Source organism: Myotis brandtii, unplaced genomic scaffold, assembly GCF_000412655.1.
Source record: "Myotis brandtii unplaced genomic scaffold, ASM41265v1 scaffold2814, whole genome shotgun sequence".
NCBI lineage: Eukaryota > Metazoa > Chordata > Mammalia > Chiroptera > Vespertilionidae > Myotis > Myotis brandtii.
Window position 1 is genome coordinate 64,226 of NW_005360738.1, and position 18,269 is coordinate 82,494.

General features: G+C 44.7%; 2 protein-coding genes and 1 non-coding gene across 3 annotated transcripts in view; 1 reads left to right on the forward strand and 2 right to left on the reverse strand.

Moving 5' to 3' along the window:
- The window catches only part of POM121L2 (POM121 transmembrane nucleoporin-like 2), an 8,004-nt gene extending 7,054 nt beyond the window's left edge, over window positions 1-950 (reverse strand). Inside the window, exon 1 of the mRNA XM_005869010.1 lies at window positions 935-950. Within this exon, the coding sequence (XP_005869072.1) occupies window positions 935-950 (16 nt within the window). The remainder of the gene's footprint in view (window positions 1-934) is intronic.
- Window positions 951-1,720: 770 nt separating this feature from the next.
- On the reverse strand, window positions 1,721-13,157 carry ZNF184 (zinc finger protein 184). The gene is made up of 6 exons (XM_005868998.2): window positions 12,718-13,157; window positions 12,351-12,489; window positions 9,233-9,300; window positions 8,277-8,403; window positions 7,821-7,916; window positions 1,721-3,769 (listed from the first exon to the last, which is right to left on the reverse strand). Exons 2-6 carry the CDS (start codon window positions 12,355-12,357, stop codon window positions 1,812-1,814), a joined length of 2,256 nt encoding a protein of 751 aa, XP_005869060.1. The 5' UTR covers window positions 12,358-12,489; window positions 12,718-13,157; the 3' UTR covers window positions 1,721-1,811.
- A 2,961-nt stretch (window positions 13,158-16,118) lies between these two features.
- TRNAS-AGA lies at window positions 16,119-16,200 on the forward strand. Its single transcript has one exon. It is a non-coding gene; the product is annotated as a tRNA-Ser (tRNA).
- Window positions 16,201-18,269: the final 2,069 nt, after the last annotated feature.

The following is an 18,269-nucleotide window of genomic DNA, read 5'->3' on the forward strand; positions in this document are numbered from 1 at the left end:
CAAGGCCGCGTCGTGCGCGCCCTTTGCACGGGTGGTAGCTCCCAGGAGTCGAGGGGTGGAACCACCAGCCTCCCCCGAACCCCATTCTTTGCGAGGCTCGGGGGGCCTCTGTGAAGCCAGATGCATCAAAGAGCCCGGAGGGCGCGGCGTCAGGCTGGGAGGCTCCACGCACAGGGCGCCCCCCCACCCCCGCCTCCCCAACCCCACATCTGCCTGCCCGCCTGCCCCGGGCACATCTGCGAGGTGAGTGGGCCCTGCCCAACACGCCCCCGCCGGTGTCTTTTCCTTTTCAAATATTAGTTCGCTAACTTGTTCACGTGTGGATTCTGGCTATGGACGGACTTCTTGAGGAGGTGGGAACCCAGTGTAACGCGTGGACGAAGCGGGCGGCGGAGGAGCAAGCCGGGTCGCACCGAGACCGAGGGAGCCGCAGGGAGCGCGCTGTTCCTTCACTGGAGGGAGGCTGCTTCGGATGCGCTGATGTCCGCAATGAAACTGTTTGTGCTACAAAACACCGACTATGCGCTCACGATCTTTAACAATGTGTTAATGCTTTCTGATAGAGCAGTTTGGGGATCTAAATTCAAGTTAGTACTTGTTTTCATGAAGAAAGTGCATTGCTGGCTATGCTTGCTAACCAGGATACTCATTTTCCATTCCCATTGTTATGCAAAGGTTTGTGTTTAAGCTGCTAGTGGTTTTCTGTCTTTCCTGGTCCGAATTAGTTGTTCTTGCAAACTAATCAGAGCATCTTGCATTAAAATTTTGTAACAAAGAAAGATAGAAAAAGGACTATAGTTATGAACCCTCGGTGTCTGAAATAGTGTAAACGTGAGCTTGGAGCTGTTGGGGAATAGGTGTTTGCCCAGTTCCTAGTTGATGGCTTTTTATGCAGTTTTGGGAGGTAGAGGGGCAGCTGGTGATTAACTTTTACATCCCATCAGCACCATCTTTATATCACCTTTTGCCTTTACTCTCCCAACACATGTTGTCTTTTAAAATTTGCCTGTGAGAGGAAATGGAGATGGAAAGGCAATCAGAGAATGAAATAATCTAAGAAAAGGGGCTGGTGGCCATCAAGACACCAAGTCCATACCTTTTGAGGACTTACAAGAACTTTAATATAATCTGTGGCCCAACATTTGAATTTTTTTTGTAATGTAAACTATGAAGCTGTATACCAGGCACGATTTAGCAATAGTGTATAGTTCCTGAAGCGATTCCAATATGCCACTAGGGTCAGATAATGCTGGTTTAAACTGTAGAAGAGAATCTCTATAGTTGTAAGAAATTAGAATGTTAAGACATACTAGAAAACAATAGGAAAGTTCAATACTTATGCTAAGACATTACATGCTACTGAATTATTAACATGAGGGTATTTTATAATTCTTTTTATTAAATAGGAACCAGTTACTCAAACAATTTAAATGCATTAGAGCAGGAGCACAATAGATCCCTAGTTGCTGAAGTGTAAATGCTTTCTTATCAAAACATGCACGAATATATCCTAGATGCAACACAGCAAAATCTGATGTATAGTAATCCTATTCAAGAATATATTATGAGTAGACTGAATATAAACCTCCAAACAACCTTTGAAATCATCTTCTCCAAACCACTCATTTCACACAGGAAAATGAAGCTTGAAGCAGTTGAATTTTCTAATGTTGCAAAGTTGCTTAGCATAATTGATTACTTCAGCCCAATGCACTTCCATTCCATAGTGTGACAGTAAAAGGTTAAAATGATTTAAGCAGTTTCTCAGTCCATTCTGGTTCTTCAGTACTTGACAAAAGGACAAAGCACAGTCATATGCCAGGGTGCAGCCTCTGATGTTTGTTGAGAGCAGAGCGATACCTAAAGGCTTTTCCACAATCATCACATCCAAAAGGCTTCTCTCCCGAATGAACTCTCTGATGCTGAATGAGGTAAGTGCTCTGGCTGAAAGTCTTCCTGCATTCAGGACAGTTGTATGGCTTCTCCCCAGTGTGAGTGTTCTGGTGCTCAGTCAGGTGGGTGCTCCGGCTGAAGGCTTTGTCACATTCATTACACTTATACGGCTTCTCTCCAGTGTGGATTCTTTCATGCTGCGTCAGATGGGAGCTCTGGCTAAAAGCCTTTTCACATTTATTACACTGGTAGGGCTTTTCTTCTGTGTGAGTTTTTTGATGCTGAGCAAGAGATGAACAATGTCGAAAGGCTTTGCCACACTCACCACACTCATAAGGCTTTGCTCCTGTGTGAATTCTCTTATGTTGTGTAAGGTGTATGTTCTGGTTGAAGGCTCTCCCACATTCATTACACTTGTATGGTCTTTCTCCAGTATGTATTTTCCTATGCTGAATAAGGGATGAGCCATAACTAAAGGTTTTCCCACATTCGTGACACTGATAGGGTTTCTCACCAGTATGAATTCTTTCGTGTTTAGCAAGAGATGAACTCCGAATAAAGGCTTTCCCACATTCCTTACATTCATAAGCTTTCTCTTGGGTATGAGTCTTCTGATGCTGATTAAGGTTTGAGAGGTAACTGAAAGCCTTCCCACATTCACTGCATTCAAAGGGCTTTTCTCTGGTGTGGATTCTGCGGTGCTGTGTAAGGGATGAGCAATAACTGAAGGCCTTCCCACATTCATTGCATTTGTAAGGTTTTTCTCCAGTATGAATTTTCAGATGTTGAGCCAGGGATGACCAGTAACTAAAGGACTTTCCACATTCAGCACAATCGTAAGGTTTCTCCCCAGTGTGCGTTTTCTGATGTTGAGTGAGGTTGGAGTGCTGACTGAAGGCTTTCCCACATTCATTGCATTCATACGGTTTTTCACCAGTGTGAATCATATGATGACGGATAAATGTTGAGGGCCCATTGAAGGCCTTCCCACATTCATTACATTTATAGGTTTTCTCTCCAGTATGAATTTTTTGATGTTGAGTAAGGTGAGTGCTCCTTGTGAAGGTTTTATCACATTCAGCGCATTTAAATGGTTTTTCTCCTGTATGAATTTTCTGATGTTCCATAAAGTGGCCTCTCTGGCTAAAGGCCTTTCCACATTCATTACAAGTATATGGTTTCTCACCAGTATGAATTCTATGATGCTGAACAAGATGGGTCCTCTGACTAAAGGCTTTCCCACATTCATCACATTTATAGGGTTTTTCTCCCGTATGAATTCTTTGATGTTGAGTAAGAGATGGACCCTCAATGAAGCCTTTCCCACATTGATCACATTTATATGGTTTATCTCCAGTATGAATTCTTTGATGGTTTATAAGGTTTTCGCTCCTGCTAAAGGCTTTCTCGCATTCATTGCACTTGTAAGGTTTTTCTCCAGTATGTGTTCTCTGATGGCGAATAAGCGCTGAACAATAACTAAAAGCTTTCCCACACTCATTGCATTTACAAGATTTCTCTTTTTTAACTGGTTTTAAATTCTGTTTGATGCTTGTTTTAGTAGCAGTCTCTTTTGGAGATACGTCCTGTTGTGGTACTAGGTTTGAACTAATATTGATGCTTTTTTCAAAGTCATGATTTACATGGTCTCTCTCCAAATGTGGTACTGTTTTCTCAGTTATTTTTATTTCCTTTATCAATGTCTGGTCATTTGCCTGCTGCCTCTCTAGACTTTCTTCAGATACCCATGCTTCTGTGGAGTTAGAACTCCAAGACTCATCACTTTTGTGTTTTTCTACCTTTGCCTCTGGAGATGGCTCTTCAGAAGTGTCTGGCTCTGGGACTGACATGTTAGTTTCTGGTCCTGTTACGCAGTCTGAAAGAAAACATAATGCCAGCATTCTCTGAATAGAGGGGTGAAAAACAAACAGTAAATAACTGCTGCTGTGGAAATGACCTAATGAAATTAAATTTAAAGCCCTCAGGAAATGCTGAGGATTTTCAAAAATAGCCCTATTATTTGAGGAGAAATTTAGAAGGAGCTAAGGAGAATGATAACTAAATAAAAGATAAAAATAGTAAGTGAATATCTAATTCAGTTTTTTTAAAATATATATTTATTGATTTCAGAGAGGAAGGAAGAGGGAGAGAGAGATAGAAACATCCATGATGAGAGATAAAGAGTGACAGAGAGATGACTACAAGTCCCCCACCAGGGACCAAGCCCACAACCCAGGCATGTGACCTTGACCGGAATCGAACCTGGAACCCTTCAGTTTGCAGTTCGACGCTCTATCCACTGAGCCAAGCCGGCTAGGAGTAATTCAGTTTTATATATCATCTCTAAGAACTCGTAAGGGAACTCCATTTAAGGAAATTGTTAATTTAAAGAGTGACAGAGAGATGACTAAGAGGAGACACAAATAGACTAAGAGGAGGTAGTCTAAACTGAGATTTCTCACCAATGAACAACACCACAGAAATCTAATGACTCTGATTTCAGGACAGAACAAACAAAAAAGACCTGGCTAAGACTGCATGGATTTTGACCTGGAACACTGAAGTAACAGTCATATCACTGCTAAAAATGGGAAAATTGTAAACAGTAGAGGAAATAATTTAAGGGAGAGGGGAGGACAACAGTTTGACTCTAGGCGTTCTGAGAATTAGGAACAGAAATGGAGACTATAGTAGTACTTGTGGGGGTGGAAGACACCAAAAGAAGCAGAATAACCAAGGTATTCAAATACAGGTTAGGAAATATCAACCCAAAAAATAAAGGAAAACAATAGCTGAAGCCATAGGAATGTATGTAAGAAAAGAACACAGGTGAGTGTGTAGGGTAATGGGATGAATAAAATATACTAATGAAAGATGGCAGATTATTAGCAAAGAAAACAACAGATCAAACAAAAAGTACATAATCAGGAAGTAAAGTTACACGACTGTACTTTCTACTCTGGGGTTAGGGTGTGTTTGTCAAGTCCCAAGAAAAGAAAGATGACAAGTAAATGAAGCAGGGTAGTCAATGTCAGCAGATTCAGTCAAGAAAAAAGACTGTTTACCCTGACCAGAGTGACTCAGTTGGTTGAACATTGTCTCATGCACCTAGAGGTCACCAGTTGATTCCAGTCAGGGCACATGCCCAAGTTGCAGGCTCAACCCCCATTAGTGGGAGTGTAGGAAGCAGCCGATGGATATTCTCACACCCATGTTTCTCTCTCTTCCTTCCTCTAATACCAATAAAAAGATGTTAAAAAGAGGCTGTGTTTAAAAAATCTGGTAACAGGAGGGTACAGCAGACTGACCCCTGAGCTGCCAGCCCAGCCGATGACCATCACTGTCATCCCTGCAAGCTCAAGCAGCGAGGCAGACCACCCCGGCACTCGTGCCACCTGTGAGAGCAGCAGGTTCACAACAGCAGCTTCCCCAGCAGGGACCAAACAATCAAAGCAACACAGGCTTTGGGAAACAGCCACCCACAGAAGTGATACTAAGAAAGACATATTTGTATAGCAGATGGCCATAAAGATGACCTCCCCGCCTAGAAGTACTTCACAATGAAGGACTGGAGACCACGGCATCTGATGCTATTAAAGGAGAAAAGGCCAAGGAAGTGGCTGATCTCCAGCCATGGTTGGAATTCCAGTTGAAGACAACAAAATGTGACCTATGCTATCCACACTGTCATGTCTTCTACATAAGTTACCAGAATACCAGGGGTGGGCAAGGAGTGAAGGACTGGAGAAAGTTCCAGAAGGCCAGACTGAACAGCACCATAGGGATTGCACAAAGCCATTTCCACTTCACCACATGGAGAGCCTATGGGCACTGAGTGATAATCGAGGGGGTTGACAACCAGCAGCAAAGGAACACCGTGGGCCAGTGAGAAAGACTACACATCAGCATACGGTCATGACTCTGCTGGAGCCGGGTCACAAGGCAGCCTAGAAAGGATGTCAAGAAGGAGGGTAAGAAAAATCATGCAGACAGGGCCCAGGACCAGGGCCCACCTCAGTGTAGGTACCAACACAACTTCAATGACCTGTACAGATGCCTGCAGAACTATAAATCAAGTTACAGACATGAAAGCAGCAAGTCACCAGCGAAGGGTAAGTCTACTCCAAATGCTGAAGAGGGCAGGGCCAGGGCAAGCTTGCCAAGACTGTTGTCACTGGCTCACTGCCAGCAACAAAAAGTGAACAAGAGACTGGAACTAAATACTTCAAGTGACGGTCTTCTGCCCACCGGAATTATCTACATTACCTGTGCAACATGGTTGTATTATTTTTTTACCTAAATATAATCTCGTTTTGGTAATGACTAAAGCATTAAAAAAAACACTAGGATTTTTTTCAATACCTTTTAAAGTATTTTTAAATTGTTTTATATGTGCTCAAGTTGGGATTTTTAAAGACTTTTTTTTTTAATTTATATTTTTTTATTGATTTCAGAGAAGAAGGGTGAGGGTGAGGAGGGAGAGATAGATAGAAACATCAATGATGAGAATCATTGATTGGCTGCCTCCTGCACGCCCCTTACTAGGGATCGAGCCTGCAACCCGGGCATGTGCCCTTGACCGGAATGGAACCTGGGACCCTTCAGTCCGCAGGCCGATGCTCTATCCACTGAGCCAAACCAGCTAGAGCTAAAGACTTTGTTTTTAATTCATAATAAAACTTGGAAGAAGGGGACGGGGTGGAAGTGGAGGAAGGTATAGGGAGCATAAATGATGAAAAAAAAATTTGTTTTTAAATACACACACCAAAGACAAAAAAACAACAACACAAAAGTTAATAAGCACAAAGTTAATAAGTCTCTTATTTAAAAATATATTAGTTTTCTAAATTGCATTCCATTAAACCATATTCTAATATAAAGGTTATAAAGCTGCAGTGTGAAAAAGGATTCATGACCGGGAGAGGGGAATGTTATATTCTATGCAACTCTGTTGGAAATTCATAATGCCCAGCTGCGTATTTTAAAACTATATGAGTGGTCCTCCAGTAATTAACTTGCTAAAATTTAAGCTAATAGCACTTTCCACATTTGAACATGGCATGCTTTTTTTTCCTCCATAAGACAGAACCTCTGGTGGGTGGGTGGGAAGAGATCAACCAAAGAACTTGTATGCATATATGCACAACCCATGGACACAGACAATAGTGTGGGGAAGGCCTGGGGTGGGGGACAGGTGAATGAGGGGAAAGAGGACATTTGTAATACTTTCAACAATAAAGATTAACAACAACAACAAAAAGAACCCCATTCCCACCTCATTCTCTCCGGAGTGTTCTCCCTTACCTAGAGTGACTAAGTTTGCACATTTTCCAGGATCTGGTCTTTGAAGAGGTCTCTCTGTGCAGTTTGGGAATTAATGCTTTACAAGAAAGTATAATTTCAAGGATAGTCTGGTAAAGTGACAGAATCAGAAGCTGATATTAAGAATCACACTGATACTAAGAAAGGTATGCAATCACTACTGCAGAGTGTGGATGGGAAGCAAGGAGGCAGATTGGATGGTAGCCAAATAGATTAACCATGTGAATGAAAGTACTTGGAAATTAAGGTTACCTACTTCTGTTTGAAGGTACTAATAATACAGCCAGTAACCCAAAAGGAAAGGGCTGAAAAGTGAAGTGATAATTATGAACTAAGGTTCCCAAAGGAGATGGGAAAAGATGGGATCCAGAACTAGTTAAGAGGTTACCTTTACATAAACTTTATAAAGGCAGGAAGAGTACCTTCTCTGAGGAGTATAAAAATAGAATATGCGTTGAGACAGTGTTTTGACAAAGCATAGGGGAGTCCAGGTGGCATCCCATTTCTCCACAAGAAGCAAGTACATCCACATTTCAGACATGAGATCCTCTTGCCAGGCTGGTGGTTTGGGTTAATGACATTCCTCTCCGGGACCCATTACTTACCTCCAGAGCCACCCACTGGAATGCCTGAGTCCACAATCCATGGCTCTGTCCCTTGCTCTAACTGGGAAATCACATCAGGTTTGGAAACTTGGAGTCCTGCTCATGAGGAAGAAAAAAAAGACAGGTACCTGTCTGCAGTGAGGGAAACATGCCAAGTCAGAATTCCTTTTCAGCACTTTGTCTCAAGAGGAAAGGACATGCAGGACTGACCCGATGGGAATGACTAGTATATCAAGCGTCAGGGTTACAAATTCCCTGACACGGTATAATTTGGGAACTGATCTGGGTTCAGAAAAATTACTAGTCTGTCCTACTCGCTAGGAGAGAGAAACCTGTTCCAAGCCTTTCAAAATTAGGAATCCTTGGTTCCTTAACTTAAAGGCAAAATTCACCTAAGTACAAGATAACCCCCTTCCTCCTTTATCCCCCAGATATAAACTCAGACATCATCCTTACCTATAGAGACCAGGTGTGTATAATTTTCCAAAGTCACATCCCTGAACAAATCTCTCTGTACAGGATCCAGCTGTTTCCATTCTTCCTGAGTAAAGTCCACCACCACATCCTTGAAGGTCACTGATTCCTGAAATACCAAACACATTTCTGCTGGACCACAAAGCATTTACCTAAGAAAGGGGTAAAGTTAGCAATACTGACAGATAAGGCAAGCTGTGGGCTATCTGAAAAATGATTCTGGTATTTCCTCCTTTGTAAAATGAATATGAAAACATAAACCAAAAGGTTGGGGGTTCTATTCCTGGTCAGGACACATAATCACGTTGCAGATTCCATCCCTGGTTGGGGCATGTACGGAAGGCAACCAATTGATGTTTCTCTCATATAGATGTTCCTCTTTTTCTCCCTAAAATCAATAAAATATATCCTCTGGTGAGGGTAGGAAAAAACAACAATTAATGGTTCACAAATGGTCTATAGAATAAAGCTTTCAACTTCTTATCTAGACATGACCTTTCATATTCCAACCTTATTCAACCATTTGTTTACTATTTTCCAAAATAAATCATCTTCTCCAACTTTTTATGAATCCTATATAACACCAGCTAATTCTTATCTGTTAACTTTTGTTCATAATCTTTATCCATACTCAGAATATACCTCAACTCTCTGACCTTATTTGTCCACCTACATCTTATTCATTCTCTATTTTCCACGGCATTAATCTCACCTTTTAAATATTTACTTGCCACACTGAAGCATGGCAAACTACTAATAAACAAGAGGTAAGTGGTAAATGCATTAGTTTAAGCTGGAGAGGCAGAACTAGGAAGTACATCCGATGGGAGCCCAGAATGAAACACAACATTGGTTTTTGGATAAATATACCCCACAGCAAAAGAATATACGATCCCACTCTAAGGGCTGAAATGGTATTTCAGGAAATCCCAACTTACCTGAAAACTGGCTGATGGGAGTATAGTATGCCCCCCTTGGAGAAGGGCAGATACTGGAGAGGGCAGACCTAGGCAAGGAAGAAGAAACCCGTGAATCCTGTCCAACATAGCTGCTCCAGCAATCTGTCAAGTCCACTTGTTTTTCTATTTGAAAACAACAGGAATTGTGCCATTTCCTTTAATTCACAGAATCCAAAGAAGAATCAAGACAATTGCTGACGAGGCCCCTGATACTCTCATTGGTAGCTTGAGAAGGTAAATCATTACTTTAAGATTCACAATTTTGTCTCTAGATACTTACAGCCATATGGATCACACACTCAATCTATGTTCCTATTAAGTGAGGCAAAATATTTCTGGGCTTCCTCTGTTACATAAAAAAATATGACTACTTTCCAAAAGTCTTCACAGGCCTTTTGAAACTTTGCTATTAATGCAAATCAAATGTCACAGGGGTGTATACTAACTTATACTACTTACAAGAATGTCTAAAATCAAATGGACATGGTCAATACAACTGCTGGCATCAGGGCAGGAACTCGGGGCAGCTTTGTCCCAGATGGCAGTGCTCGCAGGGGTCATTGTTCCATGCTGGGGCCTCCCCCATTGCCGAGCTGACTGGCAGCCATGGCTGAGTTCCCATCAGCATGGTGCACACTGTTCACTCTACCCTGGTGATTCCCTGAGAGCCCGCCCCATCCAATTTGCAGCCCCACCCAAGCTGTTTGCAGTGGCTTTTCCATATGAATGGTCTGTCCTGGCTCAGGCTTCAGACTTTTAAAAAATCTCTTAAACAAGCAGCAGCTGGCATGAGCATGCCCCAAATCTATCAATAAGAGGCCTAAGACCCGGCACAAGGACCATCCCGCCTTCCTTCACAGCTGGGCCTCGCATGGGCACTTCCAAGCCCAACACAAATAACAGCCACCTGGTGATCTCTCTGTAGCTCCTGCTGGGTGGCCCCAGGCAGTGACTGACTGTGCACCTCCAGGGAGGCCCCAGAGCCAGGGGACAGCTTCAGACCATAGCAGATTACAACTCTACATGTCCACAAGCGACACACTCAAGGGGCAGACTCGGTGAGCACCAAAGCCCCACTGAAGCAAATCCTACTCCATAGGGGTGTTTTCTGCACAGCAGCTCTCCCACTGTAGTCACAGCTGGTCCTCACAGCCAATTGGCCTGGAGGAATTCCTCCCGACGTCAACAGCAATCAAGGTTCAACTACAAGACTGTGCACACAGCCCACACAGGGATGCACCTAGAGTGCCCAGCTCAGGTGACTGGGGAAGCTGAACTACTGGGCCTTACCAGACACCTACTACCAAGGCCACTCTACCAATTCCAGGAGACATAGCAGCTCTATGTAGGGGGCATGCGGGAAGCAGCTGATCAATGATTCTCATCATTGATGTTTCTCTCTCTCCCTCTCTCTTCCTCTCTGAAATTATATATATAAAAGAATTGAGACAAATATTAAGGTATAGCTCAACCTACATAAATAATATAAATAATGTTAAGACTTCTAATGATATTAAAGAAATGCAAGAAAATGACTGTATAATAATAGTTAGGTTAAACCAAACTGACTGCATAGCCATACCTAAAGAATGTAAAGACAGTGACAATGCAGAGGAAAGTCTACAGGGACATGTCACAGAGCTCTTTTCTTACCCTGATCTGTTTGGTGACATGTAGGAAGAAATAGAAGGGATATTCAATAAATCTGCTAGTTACATAAAGTTGGAAAAGAGAGTTAAAACAATGAATAACTAAATTAAGATTATTAATTATTCTGACAAGCTGGAGCTCTTGGCCAAAATATTAAATAATCACAAATGTGAACTCTGGCATTAGGGATAAAAAAAACAATTCTATTACACAAAGATGGCCTGAATCTAGTTCACTGCAAGTTATGTAAAAATGATCTAGGGTTTACAGCATAATATCGCTAATTTTTAAAATCCAAATACAATCTGATACTAAACCACAGAAGTATAACCCAAATTGAAAGCACATTCACTGAACTGTTTCATTTTTAAGAAGCACGCTGTCATTGCCGTAGAGTTTCAGAGGTCTCACTATATCACATGAACAAGCATCAAAGGAACAGAGGCTATTCTGCTTAGAAACGAATTTGTGAATAGGATTGTAATAGCTGATTTGACGCACCTGAAGGACAGCGGTGTGAGAGTGAAAACAGTTTTGCTTTGGGGACTCCAAGAACTAAGATCAATGCAGAAGTTAAGGAACAGGCACTTCTGTCTAAATAAGGGATTAAAAAGAGAGAGGAGGGGAAAGTCTGCACACAAAATGGAGAGTTTAATGCCACACTCGTACAGGATCGGCCCCGGATGGCCCTCTCCCAACGATATTTTAAAAAACTATTTCTTGCATTGAAAGAATGATTGCCAAGACTCTTTTTCTGACTTCAAGATTACCTGATCTAGCCCTAACTGGTTTGGCTCAGTGGATAGAGCCTCAGCCTGAGGACTCAAGGGTCCCAGGTTCGATTCCGGTCAAGGGCATGTACTTTGGTCGCTGTGCAGGAGGCAGCTGATCGATGTTTCTCTCTCATCGATGTTTCTAACTCTCTATTCCCTCTCCCTTCCTCTCTGTAAAAAATCAATAAAATATATACTTAAAAAAAGATTACCTGATCTATAATAATAAAAGCGTAATATGCTAATTAGACCTGATGTCCTTCCGAAGGACTTTCTGGACAAAGCGGGGGCTGCGAGGGAAGCCTGGGTCTCTGGTGCCTGCCAGCTTCCGGAGGGAAGCCGGTGCCGGCAGCCGGGGGAAGGAAGGCCTACTCTTGCACAAATTTCGTGCATCGGGCCTCTAGTATTTAATAAATATAAGTCATGTGAGGATCACAGACATCTGCATCATTCCTCCTGCCGTTCCCCAATCCCCAGGCCGGGGAGAGTTAACTCCCTCCAAGTCTCTCTGCAATGTAAATGAGTCTCTTTGCTTGATTCTTAAATAGATTTCCTCCTTCCGCCGCTTCCAGCTGACAAGTACTAGTATGTGATCTTCAAGTGATGACTGTTCTTTTGCCTCCATCATCACACCCCCCACCTCCCACCCCCACAACCTCCGTCGTCCCCACTACCTTCCATCTCAGGAGCTCATCCCGTTCCTCTGGAACCCGCTCGCCAGGGTTTCCCAAGCAGCGTCCCTCCAGTGCGTCCTCAGTCTGGGGCTCAGGGATCCAGACAGAACTCTGCACCTGCACCCGCGCTGAGGATGGCCTAGGAGACACGGGGCGGGTCAGCAGCAGGCGTTACAACCAACCCTCTGAGTTCTGCGTGGTGCCAGGAGGTCCTTGGAGAGAGCCGTGCCGGCAGTGGCACTCCCGCTGAACAAAGCAGGGAGCAAGGGACGCAGGTTCAGCCCAGGACCAGGAAAACCCTCGGTGCCCCCCCCACCCCCGCGCCCCCGAGAATCTGGCCGGAGGCGCCCACAGGACTTCCCCTTACCTTCCTCCCCTGCGGGCTGGGACTCGGAACGCACACCTGTTGCGGGGGCAGAGAGCTGGAAGGTGGCCTAGTGGGGCGGGGCCAGCTCCGTCCTTCCCCCGGAGCGGAACAAAAGAACAAAGCCGTCCGCGGGATCCGGGCGGAACCGCCCGCGCTGAAGCTGAAGGCGGCGTGGGGCGCCCCCTTCCAGGACTCCCCAGCTCCCTCCGCAGAGGCCTTTCCAAGCTGGGCGAGGAGGGTGACGTCACGCGACCGGAGAGCTGACGGTTGCCATGGTGATATGTAGGCTTCCCTCCAAAGCGATCCACAAGCTCCGATAGCTGGTCGGAAGCGCCGGGAGGATTCCCAAACCTAGAGCCGCTAAACTGGCCCAGCGCCTATCTCCATCCCGGTCTACAGTGGCTTCAACGGCCACTTCCGGTCGTCTGGAGAGACCCCGCCCCCGTCCACGGTTGCGTTAAAGCGCTGGTGGACACACAGGACTACGATTTCCAGAATGCTCCACGCGCTGGCGCAGGACTACGATCCCCAGGATGCTCCGCGCGCTGACCCATTTCCCAGTGGCCTCGGTCACCGGGTGAGACCCCGTCGCGCCGGCCGCCTTATCGTTTGCCCTGAACCGCTCCGGTGGAGGGGTGCACTGGAGCGCGGACTCGAGTTTGTGGCTCGGACAGATCATAAGAAATACACATTTTCACGCATGTAATTTTAAAAAGCAAACATTTCGCTATGCATAAAGTACTTTTATGACCTGTCCCGCACTCTATTCAGTGTTCTATGCCTTCTAAAAAAAATTCTGGTCCTGACCCACTGTATTGCTTTTATGACTCCCAAATGTGTCGCAACCCATAATTTTTAAAATGCTGAAAGAATCGGGAGGTGGCGTCACCATGTTTTGCCCGACTGCAGTGCAGTGGGACGTCGGTAGGTTTTTATATTTTTAAATACGTGGCCTACGCATTTTACTGCGCTTGTCTGCGTCCACAGCACTTGGACAGGGGCTAAAATCAAGTGACTCAACCTGTTGGTTTACAGAACTTAACTCGGAAATCCTAATAGTAAATGGACACAAAGTTGCCGTCAAGGAAGGAAACAATATCTAGAAGTCTCTCAAGAGCAGATTTCCGGGCGGCGGGGGTCAGTAGGAACTAGAAAATTTAAAGAAACAATTTGGTATTCTCAGTAGATTGCAAGAAAACATGGCATAAATGAAACTCGAAAGAAAACTGTGAGAGAACACTTGAAATGAAGACACGAAGTGAAAAGGAATGCAAACATATAGCACACATTTAAAATGCAGCAACAATTAAAGTTGTTCTGCAGAAGAACTGGCGCTGTGGCAACGTGAATCAGTTGCGTGTAGGATATTCTTTTAAAGCTCCTCCATGACTGGAAGAAAAAGATGGATGATAAAGGACAGGAAGGAGCGCCAGGTGTGGACAGTCCAGGTGTGGACAGTCGGCCGCCAGGAAGGGGCCAGTGAAGTCAGCTATCATTTAACCCTGTGTGTGCCAGGCAGCGTCTTAGTGCACCCCATCTGTTTATTTAATTCTTGGAACAACCTAATGAAGTTATTTCTGTATTATTGTTTCTACTTTACAACGAAGGAAACCGAGGTACAGATAAGTTGAATAACCTGCCCAAGTTCGAACAGCCAGTAAATGGGGAAGCTCGGACCTCAATTTAGTAATCTGGTCCCAAACTCTCACTTTCAGTCTCTAACACTAGACTCCCTAGTCAAGAGATTAGCAATTTTCTGAGTTTAAGAAACATCAATCAACCAATGAATGAATTCATAAATAAGTGGAACAAATCGATGTTTCTCTTTTTAAAATTAATAAATAAAGAAGAAAAAATACATCTCTTATTCCTTGCTGGCGGGCATGCAAAGTGGTATAGCTACTTTGGAAGACAGTTTGGTAATTCCTTACAAAACTAAACAAAAAAGGATGGAAATTTACAGAATGTGTATAGATTAATAATTTAAGATCTAACCCTTAGTTATTTGTACAATGAGTAAGATTTTAGTAATAACTTGTTATTTTTAACTTAAAAATACATAGTGAATATCTTATATAATATCCTATATAATAAAAGGTAATATGCAAATCGACCTAATGGAAGAAGGACCAGTTGCTATGATGTGCACTGACCACCAGGGGGCAGATGCTGAACACAGGAGCTGCCCTCTGGTGGTCACTGTGCTCCCATAAGGGGAGCCCCACTCAGCCAGAAGCCGGCTCAAGGCTGGCAAGTGCAGCAGCAATGGTGGGAGCAGGCCTAAGCCGTCAGTCAGACATCCCCTGAGGGCTCCTGGATTGAGAAAGGGCACAGGCTGGGCTGAGGGACCGCCCTCCCATCCCCCCCCCCCCGAATGTGATGCACCGGGCCTCTGGTTCATGTATAATGTTCCTTTCAGTGACAGCAAAAGTATTACATCTTACTGATGGATTTTTTAAAAAGGAAAATATTTACTGAAGTTTAACAGATACACAAAGAAACGCATATGAAGATGAATGACAATATATTTACACAAAGCAAACACACCCTTGTACCTAGCACCCAGTGTGCGAACCAAAATTGGTACCAGAATCCCAGGAGCTCTCCCAAGGGTAGTGGGGCCTCTCGGTCTGTACCTGACAAGGTAATAATCCTTCTGATTTCTAATGCCATAGGTTCGTTTCACCTGTTCTCAAGCTTCCAACAAATGGGATGCACTATAGTGTGTCTTCTTCTGTGTCTGGCTTTATCAGTTTTTGAGATTTCATCCATATGGAGTCTGTACTTACAGTTTCTTCACTCTTTGTGGTGTGTATTCCACTGTATAAAAAAACCCACTATTTTTTCTACTGTAGACGGACATTTGGTTTGTTTCCAGTTTAGGGCTAAAATAATAACTAATTTTTGTTTCCTGCAACTCAAGCCTTACTCTCTTCCGTTACCAAAACCTAGTCTGCCATGTTTTCCCCCATCCAGTAAAGCAGGGTTGCAGCTACGTCCAGTCCTGTTCATTGTTACCCTAAAGCAAACAACCAGTTAATAATTTTAGTTCCAACAATCACGGATTGCTTTCTGTTTTGCAGGTGTTATTAAATACGAAAGTTTGCTTATTTATCTATCTATTTATTTATTTATTTTGGTATCTAACTTCAAGCAAAGCTAGGGTTCCAAAAGACTTGGGCGAAGGGGATCATTTATGTTTGACAAAAAATGTGTGCACCAAAAAAACCAAAACAAAAAACTGATATGTATAAATGATGGACAACAATCCTTTCACCTAAAGGTTTGCGTTCATCTTACAAAGCCTGTTTGTATGTGGGTTACAGATCGACTAAAGCAAATGGTTACTCTTGTTTGTGTTCTTTGTTGTCTATAATCTGAAGAAGGCTCTCCAGAGGTTTGTAGTCGTGGCCGAGTGGTTAAGGCGATGGACTAGAAATCCATTGGGGTCTCCCCGCGCAGGTTCGAATCCTGCCGACTACGCGGTCCTTTTCCCCAGGCAGGCGACTGCCCCCAGCACCTGTTTTGTATTTACACTTGCCAGCAATCATGCCCCTTAGGATCAAGTGCTATATTCCACCTTTCTTTAACGTGGAACTTGCCAGCGACAGGCCACTGATGGGTGCTGGGCTCTGAGCTGCAGGGGGCTGGGCCAGAGCAACACTCCAGTGCCATCTGAAGGGATCCCAACTAGAGCTACCTTAAGGCTCCGAGGAGGACCAGGAGATGCCCTGACCTGTTTGACTCAGTTAATAGAGCATCAGCCTGTGGACTGAAGGGTCCCACGTTCAATCCTGGTCAAGGGCACATGTCCAGGTTGTGGGCTCTATCCCCTGTGGGGTGCATGCAGGAGGCAGCTGACCAGTGATTCTCTCTCATCATTGATGTTTCTACCTCTTTCTCCCTTCCTCTCTGAAATATTTTTTAAAAAGTAAAAGGCAGGAGACTTCGCAGACTCCTTGGGCGTTAGAATATGGGTGTCTGGCACCTGCCTCTCATTGGCACTTGCACAAAGAGCTACTGGGGCAAAATGCCAAGAAGGTCAAAAGGCCCATGTAGGTGTTCAAGTCCTCCATCCGCCTGGAGGCCACACCCTGGAATGACGTACAAGAATAGTTTCTGGCAGCACTGTTTATCATGGCTCACCTGGATGAGTTTATTTGACAAGTCGTTGCCCTGTAAGCAAGGTGAAGTCCTACTGGGTGAGGTTGGTCTATTAATCTAATGACCGTGTCCTTAAAAGGAGAGGGAGACTCAGAGACACGGACAAAGGACACTGAAAGGGAGGCCTCTCCGAACGTGAGGTCAGAGGCCGTCAGACTGGAAGGAACCAGGGATGTAAAATTCTAGCTGTTTTGCAGGTGTGCTCAGTCCGTGCAGCGGAAACATGCTGAGCCCATAGCCCAGAGGCCGATGGGTCGAAACTGTCCCCTGCTGGGTTTTTCTCCCCAGGCTTTCCCAAGACCCGCAGAGACCCAGTCAAGGGAAGGAGACAGGGTGACCTCGTTCTGGGGGCTCCAACTGTGTTCAAAGTTCACAGAATAAAGGAAGATGCTCCCCGTCTCAACTGCCTGTTTGCTCACTGCTTGATGAATCAGAGAAACATGACCGGGATGACCATGGCCGTGGTCGGGCATATTCCTCCGCTGCTGGGCGGTCTGGTCCTTCAAACGAACAGAGTCCGGGTCCACTGTGAAGGGGGGGGGGTCCGAGAAGAACCTGGAATAAAGGGCATCTCTGTGCGGGTGGAGGCAGACAGTGGGTTGATGTGATTTCACCTTGTCCTGGAGCAAGGACAACGGAGGAGAAAGTGTGCGACTGGGAGATGCTGGAAGAGGAGCAGAGAGAGGAGGGAGAGGATGGGAGAGGAGGAAGGCGACAGGGACGCGTCAGCAAATATTACCCAAAAAATCTTAGGGACGGAAAGAGTGAAGAAAAAGGCTGGTTTAATGCTTTAGAATAGACACATAAAATAGAGATTGTTTACAAAGATGAAATTTTATGAGGGAGAAAAACAAAATGTCTAAGCCCTTGGGTAAACTGATCCAGTTAATAACGGAAGAAGGCATGCAGCTGCTCTCAGCAATGGGGAGGAGAATGACGTGACTAGCAGACTTCAAACCTGGAAAAGAGGAGGCGGAATGGCAAGCTGCCACAGCAGAGAGAGGCAGAATCCTCCCGGGAACTCCTGGGAAGACACCCACCAGGGTTAGTATTCCCTTAACACATTAGCCCACATTGTGAGTCATACAGTGGGGTTTGGGGGCTGAACTCTGTGCCAGAATAAGTCAGAACCTCACCTCATTTTTGGTCCCTCCCCCACCGTCCTGGACCCCAGGAAGAGCCAGCCCAGCAGGACTGCATGGACTCTTTTTGGGTGAGAAGCCGATAAAGGGCCTTCCCCGCCTTCCTGAATTGTGTGGTGGTTTGCTTATGGACACCCAGCTCGGAGTCACACCTTGGGGACCTCAGCTCTGAGTCTCGGTTTTCACTGTAGATGGTCCACGATTTCCTGGAACTTCTTTTTCTACGTGCTTGTCGCAGGGGCCGAC